Source organism: Lissotriton vulgaris, chromosome 2_1 (assembly GCF_964263255.1).
Source record: "Lissotriton vulgaris chromosome 2_1, aLisVul1.2, whole genome shotgun sequence".
Classification (NCBI taxonomy): domain Eukaryota; kingdom Metazoa; phylum Chordata; class Amphibia; order Caudata; family Salamandridae; genus Lissotriton; species Lissotriton vulgaris.
The window spans coordinates 1,978,091,560-1,978,108,987 of record NC_141687.1 but is presented as its reverse complement, the minus strand read 5'-3'; the positions used below and the strand labels follow the sequence as shown (position 1 = coordinate 1,978,108,987).

General features: G+C 45.1%; 1 protein-coding gene across 1 annotated transcript in view; it reads right to left on the bottom strand.

Moving 5' to 3' along the window:
- SERINC4 (serine incorporator 4) overlaps positions 1-17,428 on the bottom strand; it is a 293,672-nt gene that overhangs the window by 76,154 nt on the left and 200,090 nt on the right. The window contains exon 8 of the mRNA XM_086958994.1: positions 11,307-11,379. Coding sequence (XP_086815120.1) covers positions 11,307-11,379 — 73 coding nt within the window. The remainder of the gene's footprint in view (positions 1-11,306; positions 11,380-17,428) is intronic.

Sequence of the window (17,428 nt, the reverse complement as noted above, 5' to 3'; positions counted from 1 at the left end):
GGACATGGTCGGACAGGTTGCCCTGATGCTGGGCACACTGAAACTTCAGGTCCCACTGAGAGCCTGCATCCGCTAATGGGCGTGATGCACCAGAAGGATGCAGGAAGCCATCAGCCCCAGAAGTCGCAGCGTCAACCTGACCGAAACTCGGGATAAAGGCTGAAAGATTGGAATCAGAGCCTTTATATCCAGAACCCGCTGTTCGGGTGGGTAAACCCGGAACTGCACCGAGTCGAGAACCGCTTCGATGAAAAGGAGCTTCTGAGAGGGGCGCAGGTGCGACTTCGGCACATTGATGGAGTACCCCAGCTGGTGCAAGAGGTCTGCCGTCGTCTGGAGGTGGCTGATGACTGTCTGGGGCGCGCCCGCCTTCAACAACCAGTCGTCGAGGTAGGGGAAGACTGAAACCCCTAACCTGCGCAGATGAGCTGCGACCACCGCCATCACTTTCGTGAACACCCGTGGGGCGCTGGTAAGGCCGAAGGGGAGCACGGTAAACTGAAAGTGCTTGTGGCCTACCGTGAACCGCAGGTAGCGCCGGTGGGCCGGCAGGACTGGGATGTGGAAATAGGCGTCCTGCAAGTCCAATGCTACCATCCAGTCTCCTGGGTCCAGGGCAGCTAAGACCTGAGCCAGAGTCAGGATTTTGAACTTCTCCTTCCGGAGGAAGCTGTTGACGTTCCGTAGGTCCAAGATAGGGCGTAGGCCCCCTTTGCCCTTCTTGGGTACCAGAAAGTAGTGGGAGTAGCAACCACGTCCTACTTCTGGCCCAGGAACGTGCTCGATGGCCCCCTTGGCCAAGAGGGCCGTAACTTCCTCCTGCAGAAGCCGCAAATGATCCCCCGATACGCAGTGGTGTTGTGGTGGCATGGCTTGAGGAGTCGTCTCGAAGGGGAGGGAGTAGACCCTTCGGACGATCTGCAGCACCCACCTGTCCGAAGTGACAGTGCGCCAGTGAGAGTGGTGATGGCAAACCCTGCCCCCCACTTGCATCACATGGGCCGAAAAGCACGGACTAGGAGGGTTTAGAGGTGGATGCTGCAGGGAGGGTGTGGACTGGCCTCGCCGTTGTCCCCGACCGCCTCCACGGCGATTTCTACGGCCGCCACCGCGCTGGAAGTTAGTCTGCAGCGTGTGGCTGGCGGCACGTGTGGGGGCGCCCCTTCCTTGGCCACGAAAGGAGCGAAAGGCACCCGTTTGCTGGTGTGGGCCGAGAGGCCCAAGGACTTGGCCGTAGCCCTGGAGTCCTTAAAGCGCTCAAGCGCGTGGTCTGCCTTGTCGCCAAAAAGGCGACGGCCATCAAACGGCATGTCCATCAATGCGTTTTGGACATCGGCCGAAAAGTTGGCGGACCTCAACCAGGCGTGGCGTCTAATCGCCACCGTCGTTGCCATCGCTCTATCTAGTGAGTCGGAGGTATCCAGCCCACACCGGATAGAATATCTGGCTGCATCCCGGCCCTGCACAAGGGCTTGGCCGAGTTTGGCACGTACCTCCAACGGACACTCTGGTAGCACTTCCGCAACCGTATCCCACAGAGAGTGGGTGTAGCGGCCCAAGAGGCATGCAGTGTTGGAAGACCGCAGTCCCAGACTAAGGGAGGAGAAGACCTTTTTACCATACATCTCGTACCTCTTGGATTCCCTGTCCAGCGGAGCCGACGGGAAGGCGGTCTGGGAAGTGTATGCCTGGATGACCAGGCTCTCGGGGGTGGGCAGGAAAACCGGGTCGCCTGGGGCCAGGCGGTGGCGTCTGGCCACGTTCCTATCTACGGGCGAACCCGTAGCGGGCCTGGACCAAGTGCCCAAAAGAACGTTGGTCAAGGCCTCATTAAACGGCAGCAGAGGCTCCGTCGGGCATGACTGCGGTTTAAGGACCTCAGTAAGGAGGTTAGTCCTCATGGCCGCGATGGGGAGCTCAAGGCCCAAGGCCTTGGCAGCCCTCATCAACACCACACTGTAGGTTGCCCCCTCCTCCGAAGCCACGGTAGGAGGCGAGACAAAACCAGTGTCTGGAGAGGTGTCCAGACCACTGGCATCCCCAAGATCACCTGTCCAGTCCTCTTGATACTGACACTCCCGGGTGAGAGGGTCGTTAGACCCCTCCCAACACTCCTCATCACCCATCTCCTGATAATCAGGGTTGTCAATTGATGGGGCCGGTTCATTGAAGTAAAACTCCCCAAGCGCCGTCGAGAGCGCCGCCCGAGGATGGCGCCCGAGGTGACACCTGATGGACCGATGCCTGGGGGGGGTCGTAAGGTCCTCCGGCGACGACCCGGATCCCGAAGTGGAGTCCTGCGGCGCCGGGCCTGAAGGCACCGGCGGCGTCGGGACCGTGGAGCCCTGCGGCGCCGCGCCCGAAGGCGCCGGCGGCGTTGGGACCATGGGGCCCTGCAGCGCCGGGCCCGAAGGCGCCGGCGGCGTGGGGGCCAAAGCACTCGACGGCGTCGGGCCGAAGCCCCCGACCCGCTAAGGGCCCCAGACGGGTCCGCTGGGCCCGAGGGTGCCGCGGAGCCCGTCTTGCCCAGGGACCGGAGGGTGTGGAGCAGGCCGCGATGCCCGCGACTCCGGCGGAGCCACGTGGGCGGTGTCACCCGAACCCCCGGCCGCGTCGCGCGAGTGTCGGGGGTAGTCAGAAGAGCGATGACGCCTCTTCGACTTCTTGTGTTTCTTACCTGACGGCGACTTCGACCCGGAGGAGTGGTGCCGACTCCCGGAGCTGTGGTCGCTCCGACCCCGCGACCTGTCCCTTGACCTCCCGTGGGACCGGGACCGGGACCTCTCGCGGCGCGGGGCCGACTGCTGGAGTTCGAGTCGCCTGCGGGACCGCTCCCGCCTGGCCTTCGAAGACAGGGTGCAGGTCTTGTCGTCGTGGTCGACGCCGAGACAGAGTAGACACCGACGGTGAGGATCCGTGACCGACATCGCGCGGTCGCAATCCTCGCAGTGTTTAAACCCAGGCATCCTTATGGCACCGATCGGAGTCGTTCGACTTCGAAAAGATGATCAAAAAGATCTAAAAAGTTAGTCAAAAAGTGACTAGAAGTACTGCTTTTTCCAGATCTGCGCTTGCTGGCACGGAAAAAAGAAGAACTGACGTCAGCACGCGGAGGCGGCATCTAAGTACTCCGACAACGTCATCACGGAGCCCACGACGCCGACGACGGACGCAGAGCCGCAGACGACGCCTACCGACCCGCAAGGGTACTGCTACGCAAAAAAATTCCGAATCCAGTCTGACGCCTGGGGATATTCTAAGGTAAGGAATCTATCACTAACGTGTCTCTTTCAGATCCCTCTTTTGTTCCCTTTGGTCCCTTTGGCCCCTTACATACAACACTTCTATAGATAAAACAAGCCTGGTGTTGCAATTCGAAGGATACCAAGATGAATTTATTAAAGTGAGACTCAGTTGCTTCAGTCCGATTTATGACAGCAGTTCCTTCCCTAGGGTTGAATGAACCTATTCGGCTTCTGTCTCCTATATCCTCGGTGCTGGGCCATGTGTTGACTACTTTTCCGCAGGCTCCACCACTTGTTTTAATTTCAGCTGCAGTCCCAGCACCAGATATGCTGATTTCAGATTCCACTCCGATAATGCCAAGGTCATTGTTGACACCGCTGAGGATTTCAGCCCTTTAAGTAAGCCATATTGCTAATTTTGAAAATGGTTCAAGATCCTTTTGTACCACATGGATCTGTAAGGACATCCAGCCACACGTCTACTGGCAGCTCCATTTCGAGTGTTGAAAGCCCTGCTTAGTCTAAGCTCATTCTGCTTCTGGTGCTAGGCTGTGTTAAACTCCCTTTTGGCAGTCTCCACCACTTGTTTCAAATTCATCTCCAGACCCAGTTACTGGTTCCAGATTCCAACTCCAGTGGCAGATTTGGAGCCAATGTCAACTAAGACACATCCCACATCATCCTACTCGATTGCCATGGCACAGTCTCAGCTTGAGGGTGACTCTCCTTTGTTTCCGTACCTCAGAGGCCATATTTGAGGATCATGGAGGTCCTTTTTGGCTCGGAATCCAATACTTTTAACAAAGCCTTAACTGAGCCCCTCACAGTGGCCTGGTGGATATCTTGCTTGGCCCCGTCTGTGAGTCACCCAATTGCTCAGCAACATATACCTGTGGAAGGTAACATTACTAACAAAGCACAGTACACCTGAGAGACTTACAGCTCAAGCCTCTCTAAGTACTGATAATCTAAATCCAAATGCATCTCCCCCTCAACAACACAGACTAGTAGTTCATGAAAATTGACACACAACAGCCTTCTCTTCAGCTACTCTGGTGCACTAATCTTTGAATGATATGTACTTTTGGGTCAAAATACCCATGGCCTCTTAGATGTGGCAAGTGAGATTTTGCCAGTCCTGCCTAAGGATTTCTAGTACTTCCTCACCCAGACTGTATAAGACAGCTAGGATGGAGCAAAGAATATACTGAGGTCCAGCCTGGGTACTACAGATTGTATTATCCGAGTTATGATCACTAGAATTGTAATCCGATGCCACACCTAAATGCACACCACCAGGTTTTGTTAGAACAAGCAAGTTTCACTTATGGACATGCCCTTTAATGTGGACAGATTGTTTGGTGAAAATAATGATTTAGCGTTTGAGTACTTCAAAGATAGCAGACAACATTTCATTCTCTGGAGTTATATCCTCCTACTCACTAATTTCACCTGCACTGTCTAAAATTCTGAAGATACTCAAGGAGCCTGCCAGAGGTAACCCTTACAACGTGTCCAGCAGCTACCTCGGCCTATTCATATCTGCAAAGACAGACATAGTGACAGAGAAGAGAACAAGGCCACCAACAGAAGCAACAGCCCTCCTCCTCTTCTTCACCTGTCACCACTGCTGGCAAGTCTCTTTGACCTCCCAATCACATTCAAGCTGTCATCTGAGGTTGGTCAGGGTAAGGATCAGCTAGCGTTTTTCTGGCTGGCGAGAGATTACATTGAACCAGTGGCTCCTTCAGATAATTCAATTTGGGTACGCCATTCCCTTCTTGTCTACTACTCCCTACATTCCCCCAGTTTTTGCCGAAGTGTCATTAGATTATGTCGATACCCTCTCCAGAGAAGTGAAACTGTTGTTTGAGTGGCTGATATTAATTAAAGCATTCCATCCATTGCTTTTTTGTATACTTCAATGTGATGACTTAAGTAGGGATAGGTATGCCCAGACATGAGACCTGTGCACACTGTACCACTGGAACCAAGCTATACCTGAGTGATGAGGTCCAATACATGTAAAACAGGTCTTGGGTTGCTTGTGTTCTAGTTCAGGGAGAACCTTGCCTGGCAGTATGAACTGAACTGTTCCCATTGGAGCAGGGTCAGTGCGGATTTGCATATGAATTGGTCCAAGCTGAGATGGCATGGGGTGCAAAATAACGAAGTACTGGGATTCAAACCTAAGTAATTACCAGTGGCGAGATTAATTCAAGCATTTCTTCCATCCCTTTTTGTATACCTCAGTGTGACGTCCTGAGTGTGGCAGGGATGACCAGATGTGGGTCCAGTGCACGCAGTGCCACTGGAACCAAGCGATACCCAACTGATGAACCCTAATAAGGGGGAAACTGGTCTTAGGTTGCTTGTGTTCTGGCTCAGAGAGGATCTGGCCTAGCAGTTTGAGCTAGATTATTCCCATTTGAGCAGGGTCAAGACTGATTTGAATATGGCTTGGTCCAAACTGAGGTGGCAAATTCAAGCATTCTATCCATCACTTTTTTCTCCACTTCAGTTTGCCAAGGGCACAATCAAAGTGGTGCAGACACAGAGATCAGTATACGGTGCAATTCACAATAATTCTTTGTACCCATTAAGGACAGGGGACAAATGCTGATCTTCAACCTCAGGATCTTGAATGCCTTGCTCTTGAAAGAGAAATTCAAAATGATGATGCTGGCCCTGATCTTTTTAACCTTCGACTGAAAGAGACTGGATGGAGAACTTGCAGGACACGTACTTCCATGTGCCAGTCCTGAATGCTACACTCATACATCTGCTTTGCGTTGTGATCAGAACATTCTCATTTTACCTTCCTGCCATTTGGCCTTCGGGTGTTCACAAAGATCGTGTTAGTGGTCCTGGCTCATCCTCAGTTGTTGGTGATACTTGGATTTCCATATCTCGATAACTGGCTTCTAAAGGTGAGATCACATCAGCAAGTCTTAGACCATCTCTACCCCCATTTGAGGTGATTTAGCAGAATCAATTGAAAGGTTTTGATCTTCCATCAAAGGTGGTTGATATCAATTTGGAAGCTTGCTAACCATACTCATAGGGTATTTATACTTGTTGTTAGTTTAAATGTGGTATGTGTTGCAAGGAGAAGCAGGCTGCTCATTTAAGGGCCAAATGGATCAATGTGTCTGTCCTTCTGTTTTGATATCTTTGATCCAACAATGTTTTATTGAAGGCACTAATTTGGTCCCTACTTTTCTGCGCAGTTTAACCCTGAGATTCCTGACTCCGAAGACCGTGCTCCTCAAAGCCATCAAGTCCATTTTCCGGATTACTCAGTACGAGGCATTATCACTGGAGCCTCTTTATTCCACCCCTCTAACATAGAGGAGAGGCTTGCCTGGTTGGAAACTAAGCAGGTCCTTAGTTTCTACATAGACAAAGACATAGGAATGTGGACAGGATGATCAATGCTTTATCTGACTTGCTGGTGGGAAGAACTGAAAGTCGGTCCACAAATGGACCATATGATGATTGATTGTTCATTGTATAAAACTGGAGTATGCTGTGATAAAAAAAATCCTCCTGAGGGTATCATGGCTTATTGGAACAGGGCGAAGGCCACTACTATGGCCCTGACTTGAGGTGTTTCTGTTTTGAACATCTGCCAAGCAACCAAATTTTCACATCTCCTATATTGACTCTCAGGTCCACAAGGAGGGCAATATTGCCCACCCATTCTGCAGTTTTTTTTGGATTCAATACACTTGGTGAGAAGTTTACAATTAGAATTATCCATCAGAAGAATAAGTTACTTACCTTTGGTAACACTCTTTCTGGTTGGCATACTAACCCAAGCGAAAATTTGCCACCTCCCACCCTCCTCCCCATTCTCAGGAGTGGAGTTTTTAAAAGCAGTAAGGTTCCAATTTAGGACACATATGCTGTAAATATTCTAAATGTATCAGTCATGCTCCATGTTATGATATGGTGGTGTGCAGGAGCTACTGCCAAGAGTTTTCAGATCACTAGTATGGTGTCTGTGAAGATTCACAAGGGAGGAATCACAAGGTAAGGAATCTGTTGTTAGAGTATTTACAAGAGAGAGGACTATCAAAGCTAAGTAACTTTTCCATTGCCATTCTATCCTGAATTCCAGATACAAGATCAGAGAAAATTTAGCTACCTCAACAATGGCTAATTTAATCTATACTTATATAATACACATTACAGCAACACAGTGTTCATGACACATTCATCAAAATAATCCACTCAGGCTGACTCAACTGGCGACCAAACTGGCAATGAATAATAGTAAATGAAGATATGAAGGAATGCCCATATGGCCAAATTACAATTTTCACCTAAGGAATTCCCTCTAAGATTCAGCTCAAAATGCCAACAGCAGCCAGCCTAACTCTGATCACACATAGCCACGATTCCAAGTTTTGCAGAATAGGCTGGACTTTTTATTACATCAAGTAAATACCATTACTCCAGCATGAGTTATTTTATGGGTGTGCTAAATGCTCATATTATGAGTTTTAAACTTGGAAATAGGGCATAACATCCAGAATTTAGAATTTACCATACTGAAGCTCTGCATGCTCTGCCTTTTTTCCAAGCATTTTCCCTGATAAGTTCTGGCAGTTTAACCTGTTGGAATCTATACAGGAAAACGGCAAGTGTATGATAATTGTCACACAGCTCGTAATACCAATCCTGGAGAAAACTCCTATTTGCACGAGGATTGGAATTGAAGCCTGAAGGTGTAATCATGTCTTTAGAGGGCTTCTTACCTCTGCCTGGTTGTTCATAGGTAACAAACAGGCAAAACGAGCCTGCTGATCAGTTGAAAATAAAGGAGAACATCATAAAGACCCAACAAATGTTTCTGGTTGAAACTGGGTAAGAGAAGAAAAATGGGAGGACCATGAGCAGACTCAGTGGAATTGCGAATTGACCTCGGTTAAAAACCATGACCCCACGTAAATATGCACCCTTACCAGCAACATTTTCAGTCATGAATATTCAATACACTAGTTCGACTGCCCAATGCAATAGTCACAAGAAAATAAACATTTGAAGACAACAGGGAAATGTAGACATCCTATGGATGCCAGCAGGCCTCTTGGGTCTCACACAAGACCATAAACATGTCCTATGATGCAGGATGAGAATGGATCACAGGCCTTCAGTCTTCAATTACTTCATATCCTACACCAAGTGCCATGCCTCCCTTTGAAGCTTGGCTGATGTCTATTGACTACAAACAGGCCTTTACTCTATTCAGGAAGCCCTCCTTGAGGAACTCCAGCACCATAAAAGGATCACCCCAGTTCATTCTGTAATTACCCTTACTGAAAACATGTATTTGTTAAAGTGCTGCCAGTGGCTTCCGTAAATATAAATCATGGCTGGACACAGAAATTACTGAACCAAATAGCTACTTTTTTTAGAAAACCATCTTCTGAAGACCTAAATGCTTAAATTATTAGCCATTAAGTAAAGCCATCTCTGAGCATGTGGAGGCAAAACCTCAGGTAGTTGGAACACAGGTTCCATTTATTGAAGGGCCACTAGAGGGCCGCCTACATGACCTCTGCCTTCACCAACCTGAATGCTCTGGAGCAGAATTGGGTAATTGTACACTGCATGCAGCAAGCATTCTGACTACTGCAGGGATATGGTAAGACATTCATTCACAAGCCCTAAGAATTCATAACTGGGGCAGAGTGATGCCAGTATCTAATCCACAGGAGAAGGGACCAGGTTCAACCATGCCAAGTCAAGTTTGAGACCAGTTGTAATGAATGAGATGGAAGTGGTATTCTATTGTAGAAAAAAAGAACTAAATGGGTAGGTCTGGCTGTTTATTTATTCCCCAGGTGGTAAAGCGGAACCAGCTGTGTTTCTGGCCACATACTGAGTGAGTTCTGCTAGGCCCATGCACCACATTTCCCTGAATGGTGAACACATGCGTTGCTCACCTTGTGTTCCATGTTGATTAAGACCTAATGAAGAACATAAGTGAAACATGCTCCTATACAGTGGGACAATGTTATTTGCAAAGGTGGTTTCAGACTAGGGTTTTCAAGTGAAGATGAGACCTCAGGATTGTGGCAGAAGCTGTTGCCATAAAATGCTTCACCACATACTAGCCCATTTCATGTTGTAATGGCAATACTCTTCCGGTCAGTAAGAATACCTTCCAACAGGTCTGCTCTAAATAAAGTCCTATGGTAGAGCTGTTCTAGAGCAGGATGCATAGGAGACTTTTCCCAAATGATGACGAAGAGGAACATTAATGTAATCTGTACAGCAGCTCGGTTTTGACCTCTTATCTTTGAAAAACGACGAGCCACTAGTCAGCCCTCCAGGGAAGAAAATATTTGCAATCCTTCCTGCCACCTGAGTGGCAAATATATTGTTGAGTACCATTGACACTGATGATAACCTGATAGGAAGGGGAACAAACTGGTTGTGACTGAAGAACACTACGAAGTGTAGAAACTATTGTATCAACTGCTGGATTGGTACATGAATGTAGCATCTCTAACATACAGTTTTGTCACAAAATCTCTGGAGCTGATGAAGAGAATGACTCTCTGAAGAGTTGCCATCTTCAACAACAGGTACCGAGCATACCAGTTCATGTTCTTTAAGTTAAGAACTCATCTGAAGGTGTACCATGTTTCACTAAAACAATAATCAACACAACATCTTTATGCTCTGATGAACTTTTGAAACTGAAGCCACCTGCCCCTTTCCGATGTGAGCATTGATCCACAAGAAAAAGGGCAATGTGCCCCTATAGATTCTTAGGAAGATGAATTTGAAGGAACAATGACTAATGCAGGAGAGACTGTATCCTTTGGAATATCCACTGACCCTGGATTCTGGAAGGCAATTTCTGGGCGAACCAGAAAAGACCTCTGCACCCACCTAGTGTCTAGCAGAGTCGGGACTTTGGATATTGCTAGGCAGGAGCAGAGGACAGCCCCCTGATGTCAGGCTCACCCAAGGAAGGAATGCTGTGATATTGGTAGAGCTGTTGCTTGAAGACCATTTTGTTCAACATTTTGTCAAGATGGAGCGCAAAGGAATCGAAATTGTATGAGCTTAAGGAAGAATTCATTTTCTAATGGTGTACCCACAATTGGTGCCAACCTGGACATTGTAACCCTGAGCAAAAGTATTTCATAGGTGGTATTGTAGAGGAACTGCACCATCAGTTTCATTGTTACTAACAACTATGTGTAATTGTTACCACTCAAGACCATCAGGTAACACTTGAAAGTCCTGAAGCACAATTTGGGTTTCATAGGTTCCAAAGGGCACCACTCTGGGCAACAGATCAGACAGAGTGCATACATCTTTAATCCATGGTGCCCGATGTGCTGGATAATCTCCAACAGCTGTACCTCTTGGACAAATTTACACCACAGTTCAGAGTCCTGCATTCTTCTGGCCAGGCCTCAGCGCATGTTTCTGTCATGAAGTTTCATATTTTGCAACAGCAGTCCTTCTCTGCCGGCAATACTGTGAACACCACATTATCAATCATGGCCGGTGGTTCTCAAGGCGATAACAACAGCAGACTATGTTCCTCATCCAAGAGCACTTGCAGCACATTCACTCCATTGCAAGACACAATAGCAGATTGATGTTCACAGCACAAGCACTGCAGAGCAGGTCCGATGGGTCCCACTGGAGCACAGTCAGAACTTCCTATTAGCCTCATTGTCTGGCAATAATCTCCTGTGCGCAGTCTTGGTGGTGTAGCATGACCTAGGCCGTGGCAAGGAACATAGACAAGATGGGAAAGTGCCAGCAGGCATTTTTCTATTAATTAATAGTTCATATTTTGTGCCTAAAGGAGTAGACTCAACAGATAACAGTTAAACAAATAAAGAGTGGTAGGTTCTCATCTGACATGGTAAGGAGAAAGATATTGAGAAATGTATCATCTAACAAAAACAAAGGAGGTGTTCACAGCATCTAATGCTCATAATAAATGATAAGTACAAGGGTATGTAGGTTACGAATGGTTAACACATACTCAGAGATGAGGTCTCAGTGTCTGTGTTTACTCACCTTAAACTCATAACTATAGACTTTGATCATCCACAAAGGCCCGAACATCTCAGCAAGGTAGGAGGCTTCATTACTTGGAAAAGAATTTAGAAAAAAACACACTGTGAACATTTATTGCTCAAACTATTTCTTTGGAATTTGTGAAAACATCTTTTCAGTTCATTGACAACCAAACCCACAACGCTGCAGGTGCCATATAATCTATGATATGCACTTTTCAGCGACGTCATTTTATCCACATGTGTGTATTCATTAAGTTATTGGTTTGTGTTATAAGATTATGGTTTCATTAGTTTAACCCGTGTCCCCTTCCCTTCTTCACTATGGTATGTACTTGTTTGGAATGTTGAAGCTCGTCGACAGTTATTGGGAGAAGAGGCAACTTGAGGTTGTGATTGGATTAAACTCCTCTTCAATTGATTATGGTTTGGAGTTTTCTTTGCAAAAGCCATCCTAATGAATTCAATGGAATTAACGAGTAACATCACTTAACATCATTGTTAATGGTGTCCTATGTAATAAGCATTATAAAACCTGTTTTTCATTTTTACTTAAATGCTTACCTTATCAGAAACAGCGAAGTGGACAATGCCAACCTCTTTCAAAGCAAGTGAATGAGTGACTTGCCAGCATCCATGTGACATCACTTTTATTATTAAATCCATATAGTCAACCACAACAAAGGTAGAATGCAAATATTATATAAAAAACATTTCATCATAAAATAGCTACATAAAATACAGTAAAGGATCAACTAAACAGGAAAATGTTTAAATCAGAAGAAAGCAAAAAGGAAAATATAAATTTAATTTGCTGAACAGAGAGAACAATGCTATAGGAGAGGAAGAGATAAACTTTAGAATCTTCATTTGAAAATGCTCATACACTGAGTGAGGAACAGGAAGGACTAGCAACAAAAGGACTGAGTAGCCGACTGGTTATTACAGCAGACCTGAGCCAGGTTCTGAGACACCAAGCCCAATGTCAGGCACAGAAGTATAGCCCTTCATCAGAAATGGGTTATGAATTTGGAAGCGGACACCCCTTCCAACTCAATAAAGCCATTCTGGTTAGATCAGAACACAGTTCTGAGAGAATCTCTGCATAACCCCTGGTAATTATAGCACAAGCAAGAGTCAATCCAAGAGAAGCGCATGATAAGTTCAAGCAGTACCAACAATGTTAAAGTAAAGAATATAACACAATAAAATTCCCAAATTAATTTAGAAATAAATTAATGAGCAAATAAAACACCAAGATCATCAAATTATGTAAAGGGTAATCAGAGAAATGGATTTTTAAAGTTTTAAGCCAAAAAGGCCCTAGAAAATATGGAAAGAATCATTTGTTGTGCATGATGTCCTGGTCAAAGGTTTCAGATTATGGGCCGATCTAGAGTTTTGGTTGAGAGGTCTGTTGCAACAGAGTACACTCTCTGCCAAACTGAATGCCCACCTACCTCATCTAGAGTTGGGTGGACCTTCAGTATGTCGACAGGAGAGACTATTTTGTCTCCGCTGCAGACATACACCTCAGACAGCCAAACAGAGTAATGGCCATTGGAGTTTTTGCCATTTGTCAACCCGCCCTATTGTGAGAGGGTGGAAAAATGGCAAGTTTTCACTGCCTGCCACAAAAAAACAGGTGGTAAGGAACAGTGAAAACTGCAAAATGACTGTTGGAACCAGCACTTTCTGGTTAGCTGAAAGGATCCCCCCAGCCAGGCAGAACCTACCGTTCCAGTCAAGGGTGGGTGATTACACTTGCCATAAAACCTGTGCTCACCCTTGGGTAGTTTGGCATTGAGCAGTCAGGCTTTCCTCAGAGGCAATGTGTAAAGCAAAGGCACAGCAGTGACTTGCAATAACTGTACTTAGCCGCACAGAAGTGGGTGTATGTAAATAACGTTTATATTCAACATACATATTCAATTATTATACCATGAACATCATATACTTTTGGGCATAAAACACATTTGGAAATGTTACTAACAGGTCTAGGTCCAGTCGTATTGTTAGGATATCAATAGTATGCACACTGTGGACAATTCCTAATCCAACCCATCCCCACCCACCCACCAACCTCCCTGACCCCCACAGAAAGAGAGAGCACTCTTATGCGGTGTGACACGCTGTCCACCCCAGGCTCACTCTAGCAAACCTGATAATACAGCCCTGCACAGTTATAGGGTACACCCCAGATCACAACTATATCAAAGATATGTACATACAAGAAACTAGAACACTTTTTTGCAACACCATGACAAATGCTTTTGACATAAAATCAACATATGAAGCGGCACCGCCAGTCAGTGCAGTGAATCACAGGTGGTCCGGTGGCTATCACTCTCACTCACACACTCATGCCGCACTACTACATGGTGTGACAGGTACTATCCCAGTCCGTACTAAACACTCTCGAAAACATACGCACTCAGCACCCTAATGTGTTGCCACTGGTACCCAGCAGGTCAATGGATAACATCCTGCAGGCTCCTTGGTCTCAGCCTCCCTCCACCCTCTGGTCACCCCGATTGTCCTATATCCCCAGATGAAAGATATCCAGCCCTGTCTCTCGGGTATTAGGCCACACGCAGCTGAAGTTAGACTTAGTCTGGGGCCTCAGCATGTGGGGATATGTAGCAAATTTCAATTAGGAGGCTGATGTAAACAAGGGGAGTTTAGCAGCTACTCAGGAAGCTTACCCACTGGTCTCAAGACACGATGAGTTATCAGGGTCATGCCCAGGCAATCCGGACACAGTGTCTGGTGCGTGTTTGCCTGGGTCGCACTAGACACTTCAGGTCTCCAACATGAAAAAATCCAATTTCTGGGACACCCTGGAAAGGAGGCACAATGACCGGTGCATGTTGAGATGGGCTACACCAGGCAATTCCTGTCATGCACAATGAAGAGTTACAAATTCCGTGCCTCCCTTGAAATGAGACACAACATTTGGTGCACGATAATACAGGTTGCACCAAACCAATCCGGTCACACACGCAGGCGCAAGTTTGACACAGTCACATAAGGTGGAAGGAGGCACTACTATGGTTATGCCCCCACCTCCAAAGACTCTTGAACACAGTAGTCTAAGTACCATTCGGGCACTTACAGTGATGAATTTAGCAGGTATTAATATATTTTTGGTGGGGGCGTTAGGTTCAGGGTCTCCTAATAGAAATCATGAGTGGATCTATGAACTATGTCCATATACCTATGCGGGCTATATATTTTTAACCTTAACTCAAGAGGCACATAAGATTGAAATATTACAATAAGATTGATGTTGCCGTTTCTGTATTAAATATAAGGTGAAAGTTGGCAATGACGGGTATATCCCACTTAACTTTTTATAAGATAGAAATACTATAATAAGATTAATGTTGCAGTTTCTGTATTAAATATTAGGTGCAAGTTGGTAATAACGGACATATCCTACTTAAATGTTTGGGCTTAATTTTAAATGTCACTTTCAAGTAAGGTGGAAAGAAGTCCAGTACAGCTGCTAGGTTATAATGATCTGTAGAATATAATTGCGGTAATTAAAATAGCAGCAAATGTAAGCCTCAATCGGACAAAATGGCAAGATCGATATTCTTTTACAAAGAGCCTATAATTATACATATTACAGGTATTGTGGTATCACTACATTAACATATGCTCCAGGGATCGGTAAAAACCTCACTTAAGATGGCAGCCGCAATATAAACAAAATAGGATCGAGTGGCATGGCAGACGTCATGGCGCTGGTAATGATCGCAAGATAAGATTTAAAATGGAAGACAGAGCGGGAAGCCACACTTGACAGAGAAGCCGGTCTGAGATGCAATAGAACGTGCCACACAACCGGTAATCCGGAAACGACCTTAGTAGGGCAGGAGGACTAGTACAAAAGGTTTTAGTCACCCATAGGTCACAATTTAGATCGCGAGCCTAACAGACGGTAATTTAGTTGTGACGAGGGTGGGAGAACTCGGATAAGAAAGCTTAACCCCTTCCAGGCTCATGACGAGCTGGGCTCGTCATGAAGTAGCCTCCTACCAGGCTGATGACGAGCCCAGCTCGTCATGATCAATGGACTTTTGAAAATTCCAGCACAGGAGGAAAATATCACTAGCAGCGATGGTGTTAATCACCCATATGTTAAAACTTAGACCCCGGGTTGACTGCACAGTAAATTAGCTGAAACTGTGTTTTCTGCTTTATACAGAACGTATACGGTAAATTAGCTGAATCTGTGTCTCCTGCTTTATAACGCGGACTCATTGTGTAACATTTTTTAACAAAAAAGTCCATTTTAGATACGGCCATTGAGATTTTCTGAACGCGCTTGTGGCCCTATGTGAAAGCGCTGTTCACTACCATAAGGGATATTGTATCTTGGACATATGACTGTTTGACGCTATATAATAAGTTTATTAGTCGTATACAAACCATAATAGAGATTTGTGATGCCGTAATTAATAAGGAGGCTTCATAGTTCTAGCTTAAAAAATCTAAATAATATAACGGTGCTTTCTCTGTAACTGTCTGATTTCTAGCCCTAAGCTGAGACCCCTCTCTTTATGTGTTCTTCGTAGTGGCCCACATATTAAAATAGGGGAACATGAAGGGTCCCTCAAGTGAATATGTTTCAAATCTTGGAACGACTACGAAAGTAGATACAGGTAACACATATAAATTTATGGGAATTTCACAATCCTGTTTTTCTGTATATCACAATGAGAATAGCTTTTGAGAATGCATAAATTATATCTGGTTTGACATAAGGTTATCCCTGCTCTTCTCTCTGTACAGCGCACTGGAAGTTCATTAAATATTTCTACCAAAATTGGGGGCCAATACATTAGGAAAATTGCTTTGTGGATGAGCTTCTGCTCATGTCAGGTTAGTATGTAGACATTGTAGGACCGATTCTAACAGCCTATATAACATTGGATGAGTAATTGTCAATTTGTCCCTATTTTCAGAAGACATATACCAGACTTTTGAGCTTTAAAAATAGTGAAGGACCTGAATCGTGATTTACAAGGGGAGCCAAAAGAAGGTAATATAAAAGTGATAGTTAACAAATATATATAGCATAACTGACCATTTTCTAGACAGTTAAGTCATATGGATTACATTTGCCATTTGCAGATAGGAGGAATATGTTGCTTTTTAGCATGGTTCATAGATTCTGCTCCAAATTAAAGAGAATAAATTCCGGCCATTATATAGAAGCATGATATGATCTACTTAAGAGGAAAGATATAAACCTTTATCACACTCAATATCAGATAATATGGAATCTGAGATAACAGAAGGAAGAAACCCTGGTACTATACAAAAATATATAAATATGCCTCTCTATTTTCAATTTGATACCGATCAAAGTGGTCAATCACAGAACAGAACTTTACAAGTGAGGAAGGGCCGGCACAGATAATATCTTCGAACAAAACAATACTGGTAACCTAGAAATATATAGCAAGCTTGTAATATAGGAATACCTGCCAGAATTCGGATAAAATACAAGGAGGATTTAGGCTAATTAGACAACAGGGATGAGATCATTCAAGTGGAGCCAAGGCAACTGGAAAAATCTTTAAGATCAGTCTATAGACATTTCTTACATGATTTCAGTAAACCTTCCCTTGGGTTAGATGTACATACTTTTTATGTGTCACACTTTTCACAAGAACTTTGTAATATAATGTGCAGCCCAATTCATTTTGGTATGAGAGAGCGTATGGTTATTCACTCCATTTAGATAAGTTACAGTGATGTTCATTTTCATTTTCCAGGCCAGAGCTTAGAATTATCAATATTTATACAAAAGATTGACATGTTGATAAAAATATTGAAACAGTGCGCTTTAACTCTAGATGACTTATTATTCTTACTTTTTAGTATTCACTGGTAAAAGAAAAATCCTTAAGAAGGCATTTGCTGAAACGTGTTGGTGGTATTTTTCAAATCACTACCAGTGTTTTTGTTTATACAATGTCATAACTTGCTGCATACTGTTTACAGATGACATAAAATGTGATAAATATAATATGCTATCTAATTGTGAATTCCAAATAAGTTTGCAGTTGGATTTACCAGTGCAATATATGTAGTAATGTGGAATTATTT